General features: G+C 47.7%; 1 protein-coding gene across 2 annotated transcripts; it reads right to left on the bottom strand.

Annotated features, from left to right (window-relative positions):
* Nucleotides 1–692: 692 nt before the first annotated feature.
* LOC135244625 (kinesin light chain 1-like) lies at nt 693–15,129 on the bottom strand. Of its 2 annotated transcripts, XM_064317075.1 has the most exons (17): nt 15,019–15,129; nt 14,773–14,935; nt 12,012–12,281; nt 11,196–11,426; nt 10,236–10,314; nt 9,719–9,947; nt 9,387–9,474; nt 9,147–9,248; nt 8,845–9,018; nt 8,341–8,440; nt 7,766–7,818; nt 7,596–7,663; nt 7,019–7,127; nt 6,370–6,510; nt 2,423–2,547; nt 1,874–1,931; nt 693–1,712 (listed from the first exon to the last, which is right to left on the bottom strand). In XM_064317075.1, the coding sequence occupies exons 3-17, from the start codon at nt 12,261–12,263 to the stop codon at nt 1,638–1,640; spliced, it is 1,884 nt and encodes a 627-aa protein (XP_064173145.1). In that variant the 5' UTR covers nt 12,264–12,281; nt 14,773–14,935; nt 15,019–15,129; the 3' UTR covers nt 693–1,637. The 2 variants fall into 2 exon arrangements, with proteins under 2 accessions (XP_064173145.1, XP_064173146.1); XM_064317076.1 differs by lacking the exons at nt 693–1,712; nt 1,874–1,931; nt 2,423–2,547 and adding an exon at nt 3,701–4,093 and having other exon boundaries at nt 14,773–15,073.
* Nucleotides 15,130–15,279: the final 150 nt, after the last annotated feature.

Raw genomic sequence — 15,279 nt, 5'->3', positions numbered from 1 at the left:
GGCCCAAAATCCCTGGTGGCACCCCTGGGTGGGATATTAGAAGGGGGAGGGGCTTGGGGCCCAGGAGGCCAATGCTCCTGCCCTTTACTTTGGCCCCCTCACTTTCGTTTTTAACATCAGAAAGTTGGGCAGAGCTGGCCACAGCATCACTCAGGGAGGGAGGGATTTCAGACAGGAGGATGCAGGTCAGCTAGATGCACTGAGTCTGCCTGAACCTACAGTGCCGCATGCAGCATTCAGCACGCACACCGTTAACAGAGCATTCCAAATCTGAGTCTCAAACTCTGACTCTGCAACTCAGAGGGAGAGACAGGTTCCAGCAAGTCCTTGTGGTAATTAATTAACTGTCACAGCGAATGAACATACTGGTTATGCTGCTTTATGCTTGTGGATTTTGGAAAGGGTGAAACAGCCAATAGAGTTTTTATAAAACCTGATCACAACATAGCTGGTGAGAACTACACAGATGCAGCAGAAACACACACAGAATCATGTGAACAGACCTTGCTCAATATTAACGCTCATTTCATTCTTCAAAGCTCATATTTTAACAAGCCCATTAAAAAAAGTGCAGGAGCTGAGTAAGCCATAAGAACGGAGTCAGAAGAACTGCTGGGGAAGCAGGGCGGTGTGTCGGCTGAATAACAGCGATGCTGCCGCTACCTCAACACTGCAAAAACACTACACTCAGGTCAAGAGCAATTCACCATTTATTGAGGTTTTTTTTCTAAATCCATATCACAGAGGAGGTAATGAGAGTACCTGTAACTCACTGAAAGAATGCAATCACTTGGAAGGCTACCATGGTTAAAGCAGCGATAAGCCTGTCCCTCGGATGTCAACGGGTTTAAGAGCTCTGAACTTGAATCAACCCAGAATTATTCAGCTGGAAAGAAGAGGTCAACAGAAACCTGATTATGGAAAAGGGCATCAGAGATCTCCTATGTTTCCCAGATCTGTGGAACGTTTGGGAGACAAAATTTACATTCAAAGCTCATATCTGTACCATTCTCAGAATTACAATAAAAATTTAAAAGATAAAAATACATTTGAAAATACATTTTTAATCGCTCTTCCCTCCCCCCATTTTTCCAAAATAACTGAGATGTTTTGTGTTCATAATTCATTAATCATAAAATTAATAAAATATTCCAGGAATTCAGGAATTCATAAAATATGCTAGCACTGTGCAAAAATAAAGTTGAAATATAGCAAGCCGTGTACATTTCCACATTCAATCTTACAACTCCAGTTACATGATAGTAGTGTTTGTGCATATGTGTGAGTGTGTGCATGCTGGGAACAGGTGCGTGTATGTGACATCACACACTCTGTGAATATGTTTAGGTCATCTAGGGACACGATGAGGAATGAGCCAGGTAACAGCAATGTTCCCCCAGCTCTGCACTGATTGGCTGAGGGAGTGGAAGAAGCATCTCCCAGCTCTGTCCTGATTGGCTAAGAGAGAGAAGGAAGTGTCTCCTAGCTCTCTTGGGGTGTTTGGAGGTTTGAGGGGTGTATGGGATGTATGGTGGGGCAGGGGGGTTGGGGTGTTTGGGGGGTGAGAGGTGTATGGGGTGTATGCGGGGGGGCAGAGCGTTCAGGGTGTTTGGGACAGGGGCTGGTGTCGGGCTCGCTCAGTTCCCGCTGTACAGATCCACTGTGCTGGAGCTCAGGACACGGCTCTCCCTCAGCCTCCTGCCTCCAGGACCCTACGGGGAGAGGGAAGGGGGTTAGTGTGATATTTATCAGTGGTTACAAAAAGCATAGATTCCCCAAAATCCCAGTATTTCAGTTTATACCCACGAGAGTTGACTATGCAGGCTGCATCTAGAATTTCATACTGCTAACAGGCCACCAGGGGGAGCCCTACCTGAAAGGAGTCATCACTGGTCTTGTTCAGGTAGTTCAGAGATGCCGCTCGCTTCATGCTGGAAGGTGGTCAGAATAAATAAATCAGAACTTGGTACAGCAAGGGTATACACTACTAATTAGCATTAGCAGTAGGAGTAGTGCTTGGTACAGCAAGGTTAAATACTAATGGTCCTACTTGGTGCTGTAAGGTTAAGCACTAATAATACATAGTAGTTAGCATTAGCAGTAGCATTGGCAGATGTACTTGGTGCTGTGGGTTATACACTAATAATAATTAGCAGTTAGCATTAGCAGTAGCATTAGCAGATGTACTTGGTGCTATGTGTTATACACAAATAATAATTAGCAGTTAGCATTAGCAGCTGTACGTGGTGCTGTCAGGTTGAACACTAATAATAATTAGCAGTTAGCATTAGCAGATGTACTTAGTGCTACGTGTTATACACAAATAATAATTAGCAGTTAGCATTAGCAGTTGTATGTGGTGCTGTAAGGTTGAACACTAATAATAATTAGCAGTTAGCATTAGCAGTAGCATTAGACGTACTTGGTGTTGTGGGGTTCCGGGGGCCCGTTCCCCTGCAGTTTCTTCACCAGCATCTCACTGCTCCGGCGCAGGACGTCCCGTAACTTCCCCAGGGAGCCGCTGCGCATCAGGGTCCCGCTCCCATCCTGCAGACACACCCCAAGTTCAGCACCCTTTGCCCGTAAACCCACCACAAACCCCGGCAGCACATGGCACTCTTAAGGCACTCTTCTACCTGGCTATGGCAGACCTGGCAACCACGCTCAAACTGAGACAAGGTACACACAGGGGGACATTATCAGGACTCTCGGTCCAAAGTTTCCAGCTACACTTCCTTTAGGGCTGGTTTGTTGTTGTGGTAACACTGTGGCTTTACCCTGCTACATGGCTGAAGCCAAGCAGAGCTGGACTGGAACTGGAAAACTCCTGCCAAAGCATGTAGACCTCTCACTGGACCCAGAAGAAAACCCATCATTCTGCAGGTCCCATTGTGTGTCCATACAGATTCTAATAGGCTACATTAAATGAATGATACATTTTGAACAGGAAACATTCTCAATGAAGAGTGAAATGTGTAGTACGTATGTGCAAATACAAAGGGATCAAGGGCTGGCAAAGCCAACAGACAGTCTCTCTCTCTCTTTTTTATTTTTGCACCCGCTGTACAGTTCAGCTGTGAGCGCAGCTATGATTTACTCAGGCAGAAACAGGCATGTCCAGCTCTGTTTTAAGGTTAACGAATGACCCGCAGATCTCAGCAATGGCTGCAAAGTAAGCCCTGTCTCTCTCGCCCTACCCCCATGGACAGTGACCTCATAATGACACGGTGGAGGCTGCAATCAGTGTCACAGAAAGGAATGTGAACTGTGGACCTGGGTGCAAGTTGTGCAGTACAGAAACGTATGTTCTTTATCAACACCACCAGGCCTGTCTTTTAACTGGGACAGACGCACAGATCTGTGCTTCTCTCTCAGATCTGTGCTGCGCTCTCTCTCTCTGTATCTCTCTCTCTCTCTCTCCAGGGAGAGGTTCACTCTCATGCTTTGAGAGCCATATTTCAGCAGGTTTCTAATAAAATCCTGCTGCCCTCTCTAACAGTGCAGCAGAGCTTGTGTTTAGTCAAAAGGCCTAAACTTCAACACGTGCACTTACCTCAGACATAAAACACACATAAAACCCCAAACATCAATCCCCACACAACAAACCCCACACCTCAAACCCTGAGAAAATTAACAATCATTTAATGATCTCATGGCTCCTCATCTCAGACTGTAAGCCTCAAAGAAAATGACCAGCATCTTCACCAAAGAAATCACTTTATTTAAGAATGCGTCAGTGCAACCATTACCACAAGACCAAAGAGCATAAGCAGCATATTCACTTTGATGACACTAACATGGTACTACAACCACGGTGCTGACATGGTGCCCACAAAGTTAAACTTCTGCTACTAATGAGTTTCATCATCAGAGAGGGTCAGAGTCAGAGACAGAGAGACAAGGAAGCAACACATCCATCTCCATGCTTATCTGAAGCAGCAATGAGGGGCGGGTTGCTGAAGACACCAGGAATGGAAGAAGAAGGTTTCTTATGGAGGAAAAGGCCAGAAGGAGCACCAAGACATCCTTTTGATTGGGTATGATTGTTGGGGGTGGGAGAGGAGGAGTGGAGGAAAAGCTTGATGGTTTAAGCCTAATGGAGAGATGGAGAGGGAAAGGGAGAGAGAAAGAGAAAGAGAGAGAGAGAGAGGATTAAGGCCCTGTTCAGCACATGAGTTCTTAAGGTTGGCTGTTTCAGGAGAGTGAAACCCATTCTCCCAGCCCCATACTACAGTACACCTGCTCCTGTCTGCACTGGATTGTCAGTCATTTATGTTGTGATTAAAGACTATAGCCTGAAATAAATATTTATAGATTTAGGGAATAGCAAATTCTGTTGAGAATGAATGAAGCAAATGATGGCGATTCAAAATTTAACGACCTTATCAGTTTGCCAAAAGTTTAAAAGGAATAATGTTAAAACCTTAACTAAGAGTTGAAGACAGTGAGTTACGAATAGCAGTTATGAACACAAGATGCGCGATTGGCTACTTTGTCAGGTTATGTTTCTATGGCAAATGGCTCACAGTAGGTGCAGTAAATAGAGATTTAACCTCCAGCTCGAGTACACACTAACTGAGCCCCAGGATCAGCAAAGGGTAGAATATAATAACAGAGGACATTAAGTTTTTGCCATTAGCTACTGATCCTGGATCAGAACCAGACGTACATGTTTGTGTGCAAGCTGACCCGCTATCAGCTGTCAAGGGCAGATCATATCGGGAGTGAGTACAATCAACAGAAAGAGGAGGAGGAGGGGGACTGGATGGCTGGATTGGTTGTCATGGCAACACAAACTGAAATCATAACGCTTTGTTATATGTGCAAATAGAAGAAACACAAGATGGACATAGACATGCACAATGCAAGGCAACACACACACACACACGCAGACACACCATGCATTAGAGCAGGCACACAGACAGACACATTTATACAGAACAAATATCACAGCTAGTCACTCCATCTCTGCTCTCTGGATCTCTAGTTTACAATGCCTGTACAGCAATTACCCCAAATGCCCCAGTGATCACGACGGTCCCAACTGCCACAATGACTACAACTGCCCCAGCCTTTCACTGGCCACAACCCCCTCGTCCAATGGCTTACAGTAATAAACGATTCCTTACAGACACCAAAAATAGCTAAATTAAAACGCACTGAAAAGTCTGTCCTTACCACTGAATGTTCTGCCACCTAATGTCCTTCACCCCTGTAACTCAGGAGTCCAGTCATCAGCCAGACTGCACAACGTCTCTAAATACAGCACTATAATCAGCACGTGGTGAATCACCAAAGGGAAAAGCCAACAGGAGCACAGCACTAACAGAAGGCCCTGAGACACCAGCATTCTCTCCAGCAGCTCAGAGTCCTAACAGAAGTGCAGTTCATGTTGGATTGGGTTGAAGTCCTGGTACTGTGTGTAAATCACATTTTCACATTATATGTAAACACTTAAATTCCAGTGGAAACTACCAACAAAAGAGATGTGGAAGTGAATCTATGGGCCAGTAAGAAGCAACTCGGCCTGGTCTGTGCTTCACCATTCAGTCAGCACAATCAGGACCAGCAGGTCAAACACAGCATGGCTTAGCAGTGAGGGCTGCTGGGTAATGCAGTTCAGAAAACGATGCCACAAAACTCAGACCCAACCTGAACAAGCAGTGCGCGCAAAAGTCATGCTTCAGCCAAAACAGCCACAGGGCATCCTGGAAACCATGGCAACCCTGGCCCATTATGGGTAACGGCAGCTCCCTTTGCTGCATGGAGCTGGTGTGACGGTCTCACAGGCGAACCACACAGGGACGGGGATTTAAAGCGTGGTTCTGTGTGAGCGCCACATAGGGTAGAGCAGGAGGAAACATTCTCTACATCTTTTACAATGCTGGAAGATTAGAGCAGAGTCTTTAAATGATGGTATGCGCTGCAGTCCAGAACTTTCCCAAGTGTCTGAGTGGGTTTCCAAGATGCCCTGTGACACTGTAGCATTTTGCTTTTGTTTACAGCATGTCAGCCACAGCAAATGGCACTATTTGGAATCACAACAACGGTTTCAGAATTATCAATCGAACAAATAAAGCCAGCGCCTACGCAGCAAAGCCATAACATAAACTAAACAAAAGCCAGGACATCCAATCAGCTGCTGACTTTTAACAGGGTTTGAGCTGCAGCTGAGGGAGGACAGTGCAGGGCCTACAGGGGTCTGAGTGGGGTCTGGGTGGGGTCTGGGTGGGGGCTCCATAGTCCGGTCTCTCCATCCCCACACTGTTCTCATAGCTGGAGAAAGAACACTGTTCAACCATGCACTGCCCCCCAGCCCATAGCAGGGAACAGGAACAGGAACAGGAAGTGATGAAGAACTGTACTCACCCCATTCCACTCCACGCCCACATTCACTTCCTCTCCACCCTCAGAGCTGCTGTCATACTTCACACCGCTGGTGCGCCTGCGAGCATCCTCTCCACCCTTCAGCACCTCCACCATGCGTGCCGAATTAGCGGGGTCCGAGCCCTGAGACACGCACACACACGTACGCGCGCACACACACGCACATGCACACACACTGTGAGAAACACACATCAATGCCATACAGGCTCACAGTGTCCTGCAAACTGTACAGCACAAGATACACACTGTAGAGTGAGACTGTGCTGAGATTGGACGGAGTGTAGCACAGTGGGTAAGGAACTGGACTTGTAACCGAAAGGTCGCAGGTTCGATTCCCAGGTAGAACACTGCCGTTGTACCCTTGAGCAAGGTACTTAACTGAAATTGCTTCAGTATATATCCAGCTGTATAAATGGATACAATGTAAAATGCTATGTAAAAGTTGTGTAAGTCGCTCTGGATAAGAGCGTGTGTGTGTGTAGAAGTCCGTAGCTGTGTGTACAATGTGTGTGTGTGTGTGTGTGTGTGTGTGTGTGTAGATGTGAGACTGAGGCACAGGGTAATAATGCGACTGGCCAGTGTCGGGCGGGTCAGGTGGAGCAGTGGGCTGGTCAGTGGGCGGGGCATTCACCGGTTTGCGGGACCTGGTGGCGCACTCCTCTAGGGTTTCCGCAGCCTCCATCTTGCCCTGACGACGGTACAGAGCGCCAAGGTTCCGCAGCGTGGTGTTAACGGTGGGGCTGTGCAGGGACACACATGCGTGCGCACACACACATACGTCACTAACTCTGCACAGGATAGGAGAGCTGCTTCACCAGTCATGTGACCAGTCTCTGTGGAACCAGCTTCCAATAATCACATGCATTTCACCCAACAAAATTACATTACTGTCAACTGGACTCCAGAGATCCAACATGCCCTCCAGGGAGCCAGCACTGCCCAGTAAGGCTCTACTCAACCCTGCTGTCCACACTGGTTCTCTTACACATATGCAGTGGAATCATCTCATTCAAAGGTAACTGGCAGTCGTAAAAAATAACACATTTACTGTAACCTGATGGGCTTAGATTTGCACATGAGCAGTGGAGTCAGGGGATTTAAAGCCGCTGGTGCAGTACACCGAACATGCAGAAACTCCTCTCATTAAATGGATCTACAGTATGCTCTGAGCACTGCTGCGTGGGCTTTCCTGGGTTCAGCCGTCTCACCTGTTCACTTTGCAAGCCTTGTACCAGCCACCATACTCTGCATAAGGTGTGTTGTCCCTCTGTCTGCTCTGGAAACAGATTGCAGCTGTCAGAAACACACACACACACACACACACGCACACACACACATACACACACGCACGCGCACACACGCAGACACCTGTACTTACTTTGCTCATCTCCTCTCTTTCCTCTGCATGCATCCAAATGGGTTTATTTTCAGCTGTAAACAAAAGTGAAGACAGAGGGTCAATACACTGCCAGAGCACAGAGAACACAGGCAATCTGCACATCTACAGCACAGGGAACACAGGCTCTCTGCACATCTATAGCACAGGGAACACAGGCTCTCGACACATCAGAAGTCCTGCACGCTGCTTTAGAAGGAAGGGAAGACGAGGAACTGGAGACCCGCGCCCTGTATCATGAAGCAGGATTACCGAGTTAGCTGGATAACTGCACTGAGTAAAACCCGGAACCCTCCCAAATCTGGAACATGGACTGAAGTAAAAAGAGCTGCAACGGGTTTTATTGAGCAGTTACCCAGCTAACTCAGTGATCCTACGTTGTGAAACACACCCCCCCCCGCCTGCAGTAAAAGGCACCTTCAACCCCCCAGCAATATTTACAGAGTCACTCCTGAGGAATGCTGGGTAAACACTACACCACTCCGGCACAACCCGAGCGTGTAGGTGCTTCCCCAAACACACCTTCAGCCCAAGCGTGCACCAGCCTACCCCCTTACCATCCACAGATCCAAACTCCTTCTCGTGGGCACGAGTGAGAATCTCTTTGTACAGAATCTCTGCTTCCTTGTACTTTCCCTGTTTCAGGTAGCAGGAGGCCTGTGCATGAGAGAACGAAAAACATCAATGTTCAGCTTGAAAAGGAACATTCCAGAATGTCTTCAGCTGGGCGCAACTGAGGTGTAGAACAAAAACACATGACCTTGAGCACAACGTGAACAGAACGCTGCTCTCAATCATGCACAAGGCGAGATCAAAGTGTGTTAAACGTGTTTACAGCCAACCAGATTGCCCGTATGAATCACCTACACATGAAGCACTGTACTGCAGGGAAGTAGAAACACTTGTGTGTAATTTCCTTCTATGTGCGGTGAAGGTCATTTTGAGGGTAAAAACAGTGGGCATGTGGGTACACTCCCAACACCAGTGCAAAATCACCTTTAACCCGATTCACTGCAGAGCTTAGAAAAGCTTGTGGTTTTTTTGCCACTTCGCAGCCTCACCAGGTTGTTCTTGGTCTTGGCCACGTTGGGGTCGTCGGGGCCCAGTCGGGACTGGTAGATCTCCAGGGCCCGGCAGTAGTAGTACTCCACCTCCTCGTACTTGCCCTGGTTCTGGCACAGCAGCGCCAGGTTGTTCAGCTGCTTGGCCACATCAGGGTGGTCCTTGCCCAGCACCTGCCGGACAAAATCCTCCTCAGCTGTGTTTCAGCTCATACACAGGGGCATGGCCACCATCTGACCCAACAGAGGCACGGGGGTGAGCCCTCTCTCTAACCCAAAAGAAGCACAGGGGCGAGGCCTACCTTTTCTCTGATTTCCAGGGCTCTCTTGCACAAGGGTTCTGCCTCTATGTACTTCCCTCTCTTGCCATAGAGCACAGCCAGGTTATTCAGCGTAGCCGCAACCTGAAACAGAGCACAGTCCTTTCCATATTTAATGATGCCATAACATCAGGGAAAGCTCCTGTCCTCATTCCCCAGGTTGTGACACAGGTGTGTGGCAGGTGCAGGTTGTCATAGGTGTGCTGTAGGTGCAGTACTCACCGCTGGGTGGTCTTTGCCCAGGGTTTTCTCCCGGATAGAGAGAGCGTCATTAAGCAGATGGGCAGCCTCTTTGTATTTGTTCTGATCCCTGAAACAGAACAGCTCTTCAACAGGACTGAATACCTTATACTGAAACACAGACTTGTTCTTTCTTTCCCAAGTGCAGACAAACATGCACTTGGATGGCAGTGGATCCCCATGATATAATGATCAGTGGATCCCTGTGTCATAGAATTGGTAGTTCTTGGTCACATACCCGTACACTAAAGCCAGAATGTTCAGCATGGGGCCTACCTGTACACTAAAGCCAGGATGTTCACCATGGGGCCTACCTGTACACTAGAGCCAAGATGTTGAGCATGGTGGCCACGTCAGGGTGGTCGTGGCCAGAGGTCTTCTCCAGGTCCTCCAGGGCCTGCTTGCAGAGGGGCACGGCCACCTCGTACCTGCCCTGGGAGGCGTACTGGATCACCAGGTTATGCAGGGTCCGCAGCCGGGCTGGGATCTCATACCCCCCCTGCTGGGCAGCGGCTAATGCTGCGCTGTTGTGCTGCGGCTTAACTGAGAGAGAGAGAGAGAGAGAGAGAGAGAGAGAGAGGGGAGGAGAGAGGGGAGAGAAAGAGAAAAGGAAAGAGAGGGTAGAGAGAAAGAGAGAGAGAGAGAGAGAGAGAGAGAAGAACAGACAGACAGAATGAGAGAGGGAGGGGGGATTTAGTAACAGACTCAGTCTAAATGCTTTTACTGACTAATGCAGTAAGCCCTGGACAGCCCCAGAGGTAGAGAGCCTGTTACAGTGGGAGCACATATGAGGAGAGTGAGACTTATACAGCTGCTGACAGCGGTTCTTACTTCCTTGGCCCTGCTCGTCATCATCGTTGGGGAACAGGTCATCCAGACTGTCCTTCGGAAGCTCCCCGTCCTTCTCCTCCTGCGACCACACAGTACAGGAGTCACAACAGGAGCACACGACTCCTCACACAAAGTAGGAGTCACAGCAGGAGCACACGACTGCTCACACAGAGCAGGAATCACAAAACAGGAGAGCACAACTCCTCACACGTATTGCTAATGTTACATTGCATTATTAGCTACACTGTAACAGCCTCATCAACCCTCAGCTTAAATACTACATGTCGCCATTCCACTGAATTCAGGCTAAGTGTCCTCACCCATCAATTTTCATAGAGGATTGTTCAAAAGCAGAGGACTGAAAGGCATCATATCAATGATGGGCTGCTTTGTGAAGGAGACTGCCACCGGCTTCATCGGCAGAACAGGAAGAACAGGAAACCGGGAGCAATTCATTCAACCAGTCATCAGCTTCAGTAATTCACTCATTCATCAGTTGAAAATGCAGGAGCAGCCGAAATGCCAGGAAAAGCACTTTGGGATAAACTAAGTTATCTCTGATCAGCTCTGCAGCCTGAATCTACCTTTTTCTGAGCAACTGAGACTAATGGAAAAGGCAGATCCAGGGCAAACTGCTGCTCCCTCAGAATCTCAGTCTAACTCCTGAAAATGGTTGAAAGCATGAAAACAAGAGAAGCTGCTCTCCAGCTCCAAACCAATGAGATGCAGGAAACCGAGAGGAAGCATCTGTAGGTAACCATATAAGGGCAAAAGGGGGAGGAGTCTCCAGACTCTCTAGGGGGGTGTTAGGGTTAGGTGGGGAGGCAAGCGAGAGGGTTAGCGAGCGGGGGCAGGTGAGTGCATGAAGAAGGGTGGGGGGGGGGTGAGAGGGTGAAGGTTAGAGGGGCAGATGAGGGAAGGAGGCAGGTGAGAGGGTGAGGGAGGTGGGGCAGCTCTCACCGGGGGGGGCACGTCCGCGTCGTACTTCTTGAGCTGGTTCATGAACTCCAGGTGCTTGTTCTCCTCCTCCAGCTGGGCCACGCTCTGCTCGCTCTTCTGCAGCTTCTGCTGGGTGTTGGCCAGCTCGTCCCGCAGCCACTGGTTCTCCTGGCACAGCCGCCGCACCTGCGCCCGCAGCTTCTGCTTCTCCGACTCCACCGAGCTCAGGTGGCTGGACAGCGCCATCATCACCTGCACACACACACACACACACACCGCCGTGGGTATAGACCCACCGCCACCGGCTCACAGTCCCAACAGCAAAGAGGAATCCACCCTGCAGTTTAACAGTGACTCATGAGCATAGTGCTGTTTACACACACACACACACACACACACACACACGCATACACACTCATACACTCATACACTCATACACACACACTAACACATCAGGAATCTGAAAATAACCCCTGTAAGGACATGACACATGTTTTCCCTCTGTTCTTGAAACTTAGAGTGGAAATCCTGTCTCATAAGGCCCAGTCTAATATAAACTCAGACTCAATATAATAGTCAAGGATTATTAAAGAAGCTAAACAAAGTAATACTATGAAATCAAGTTCAATATTAACTCTGTTAATAAAACAAACTGACAATTAATAAATTAAAGAATCAGTTTTAAATTAGACTGTGACATAACTTCCTAATTCTCCTTTTAATGATAGTGAAAGTTCCTTCACCACAATCAGATCATTAAGAGACCACGCCTTATAGGGCCATGCCCTACAGAGCCACGCCCAGCCCCACGCAGAGGGGGCGGGGTCCCCAGCCCACCTGCGCCTCCCCCAGGCCGAGCTCGATCATCTCCACAGACTTGTGCAGCAGGCCGGACTTCTCGTGCACCAGGCTGGCCTCCTCGTCCTTCTTCAGGCACTTGATGGTCTCCAGCAGGCTGTGCAGGATGGAGTTGTGCTCCGTCTTCAGGGCCTCCAGGCCCTGCATCACCAGCTTGGTGTTGGAGATGATCTCCTCCTGCGAGAGCTTCTCCAGCCGCTCCTCCCGCGGCGGGTACAGCATGGCGGACATCTTCTGCCCCGCAGACGCCTGCAGCAAGCAAAGCAAAGCAGTGAGCAGGGCGTCTCCAAACAAGGGGCCCCAAACGCACACGACCCCACACACAAAAACACACACACTCACTAAAGAGGCAAAGCGTTCTGAGCACCTTCATACAGGAGAAGCAGGGTTGTGATTTAGACTGCGATAAAAACTACACAACACAGTCAGAAACAGCCTCTCACTGACGGACACTCTCCTGGCCTATGAGGTCACCTCAGGCAGGGCCAATGCAGGCTGCACAAACACACTTTATAATTCTACTTTACTTCTGTGATTCAGCTCAAAGATGACTGCTAAACACCTGGGAGTCTAATGTTACACAAACACAAGCTGCACAGCTTTCTGTGGACGATGCCAATCAAGCAGAACAGCGCTGGGGTTGTGGGGTGTGGGGGGCTAAAATGGAGGCGAAACTCCACTGACTGGATGAAAAGAAAGCACACACTGATTACCTTTAAGGCCTCTCAAACACACAGGAGTGGAGCCTAAAGCTTCACACGCTGGTGTGCAGCCAGAAGCAAAATGGCAGGGCTGACAGCACACAGCTTCATATGAAGCAGTGACAGCAGCTTCAGACAGAGGGGTGGAAGCACAGCTTCATACGGAGAGGAGCTTCAGCTCATGCATAACGGTGGGTTCTGATTCTAGGCAAGCCAGCCCCCCCACCCCCCAACACCAACCCACAATATTTTTTGTTGTAACCTGACCCAAATTTGATAGCAGTACTTTTAATGGGAGGCCGAGATTTTGCATGTGTTAATTAATGACTATTAGACAGTGCTTTTCATGCGTGAGGAACTTATCATTTTTGTATGTTGAAAACAAGGTTTTGTTGAGATTGTAAATACATACAGACTACATAAATAACTAGCCCTGAGAAGAAAAACATAAAACCATAAAAATATAACCTAAAACCATAAAAAATACCACAAACAGAATGAGTACAAAGGGTCAGAGTGCTACAGAGTGGCGATGGGAGGGTTAGGGTTTGGTGCAGTCTCAACAGGTTGGTCTGCGGGGACAGCAGACCAGCAGCGAGCCAACAGCAGGCTCTCAAAGCACAGGCTACTCTCACACAGGTGGCCCAGGCTACACACACAGGTAAGCAAGTTTGCTGAGCAGAATGTATTAATCCGATATGACTGGATCAATCTTACATTAAACCAGTTTCCTGGACAGAATGTACTCATCCCATATGACCGAATTGGTCTGACATTAAGCCAGCGCAGAAGTCCCTAGATTAATGCAGGAAGCTTGTTAATGCAGTACAGAGGAGGGCATTAGACCTGCTCTGCTTTGTGTTCCCCAGTTTACAGAACTACATGAATAAGACAAAACCACAGGACACCCATCACAGTGGACTCCTGGAGGAGATAAACTCAAACAGCTTTGTGTTTTCAGAGCCGTCAAAAGCATTTTAAAAAAATAAACAGCCTGTGTGTGTAACCTTTGGATCTGAAGAAGCATAATGGTGCAGCCATAACATTTTAACTTGGTTGTGCCATGTGACCATTCAGGCCAAGTGAAAAAGAGCAAAGTACAAGCAATAACAGAGCTCTGGTAACACAAAGCACACTGTCACGATAAGGAAGCAGACAACCATAAAACATAGATTCAAATTAGACCAGCACACAGCTGAAAGTACAGGAAGGAGAGCAGAACAGTGGAAAGTTGATTTGGCTCAATCATGACTGACATGACATGGCAAAGATATTATACAGGTATGGGATAACAAACAAAAAGTAACAATGCCCAGGTGGGCTGTGTTTCCCCACACAGGGATTGTCTGTTTGGGGCAACATGACAAGAATGCACACTGACCTACAGCATAGACTCAGTATGAAAAATATTAAAGACATATTCGCCTGCAATATTTAATATGAGTACGGAGGAATCCACGTTGATACGGGTTCAGCACAGTATTAATCAAGCACACATTCACAAATCAACACGAAAAAGGAAAATTCAAATAGCATATTTATCAGGCGAGATTAGATATTACAGCAATGCAAACAAATGTATCATTTTCCTTGATATGTAACCTTGATCCTCCAGGGGTTTGTCTCACATACCCTATAAGCTGCAGGTTGTGGAATTTTACGGAAATATTCCAGAAATAGGCTATATGACACTTACGAGCTGGCTGGACACAATGAGAACGATAACATTGTACAATCTTGATTATTAAACTATCGAATTATAAAGTCTTTTAGGATTGGACACACTGCAGTTCTTACACGTGCCTAAATAACTCCCGGCAAACTGAAAGCAGGAACAATTTAATATTCGTTCGGTTAGCTTTGATGTCAGGACGAGTAACACAGGTTGACGCAGTATATACATCCTTACGCTACGAGACTTAACGCGCTAATCTTAGCTAACCAGTCAGCGCTACCAAAACAATAGTCTAGATACGTTGGTTACGCAGCCAGCGAGTGAACTTGATACAGCAACATAAATATACATCATAATAGCATACCCCAGTATTCTCTGCCGGGATGGGTATACTCCACAGGCTCCGGTCTCTTTGATGATGAAATGCAAAATATCACATCTGGCAACTTCACCTCTCCCTGGTACCACTGGCGCGACTGTTGCGCCCGGTCCGGACGATTTTTCTGGCTTTAGCACAGATACACCAACTATGAAAAAATGCACCATAAATTTGGCTGCAGACTTCAAAAACACTTCCTAAAAATGAAACTTAGAAAACCCCCACGCACACCTCTCGTTCCTTTGTCGGAATCCCCAGCAGCGACCCCTTTAAATCCAATATGGCGGCGCATATGTGACGTTCCCGGCAGTCTTTGCACTGGATGTTAATGACGTCAGTTTTATTTCTTGTAGATGATTTCTCAGATCGCGGAGTTGATCCATAAATTGAAACCGTATGCCCCGTGCAATTGGTTTGCTCGTGAGGTTGGGGTGACAATTGGACAGACATGCATAACCCTGTGTTGGATGTCAAATTATTTAAATAAAAAAG

The sequence above is a fragment of the Anguilla rostrata genome, chromosome 18 (assembly GCF_018555375.3).
Source record: "Anguilla rostrata isolate EN2019 chromosome 18, ASM1855537v3, whole genome shotgun sequence".
NCBI classification, from domain to species: domain Eukaryota; kingdom Metazoa; phylum Chordata; class Actinopteri; order Anguilliformes; family Anguillidae; genus Anguilla; species Anguilla rostrata.
Note: the sequence above shows the minus strand (reverse complement) of the source record. Positions and strands in the feature narration are given on the sequence as shown.

Bases quoted from the DNA above. Each gene is read 5' to 3' on its own strand.
- LOC135244625 (XM_064317075.1), bottom strand. From the start codon at position 12,263: ATGTCCGCCATGCTGTACCCGCCGCGGGAGGAGCGGCTGGAGAAGCTC. The intron at 9,948-10,235 runs GTAAGAACCGCT...TCTCTCTCTCAG, and splicing joins TGACGAGCAGGGCCAAGGAA to TTAAGCCGCAGCACAACAGC. The intron at 1,713-1,873 runs GTAGGGCTCCCC...CTCTCCCCGTAG, and splicing joins CCAGTGATGACTCCTTTCAG to GGTCCTGGAGGCAGGAGGCT.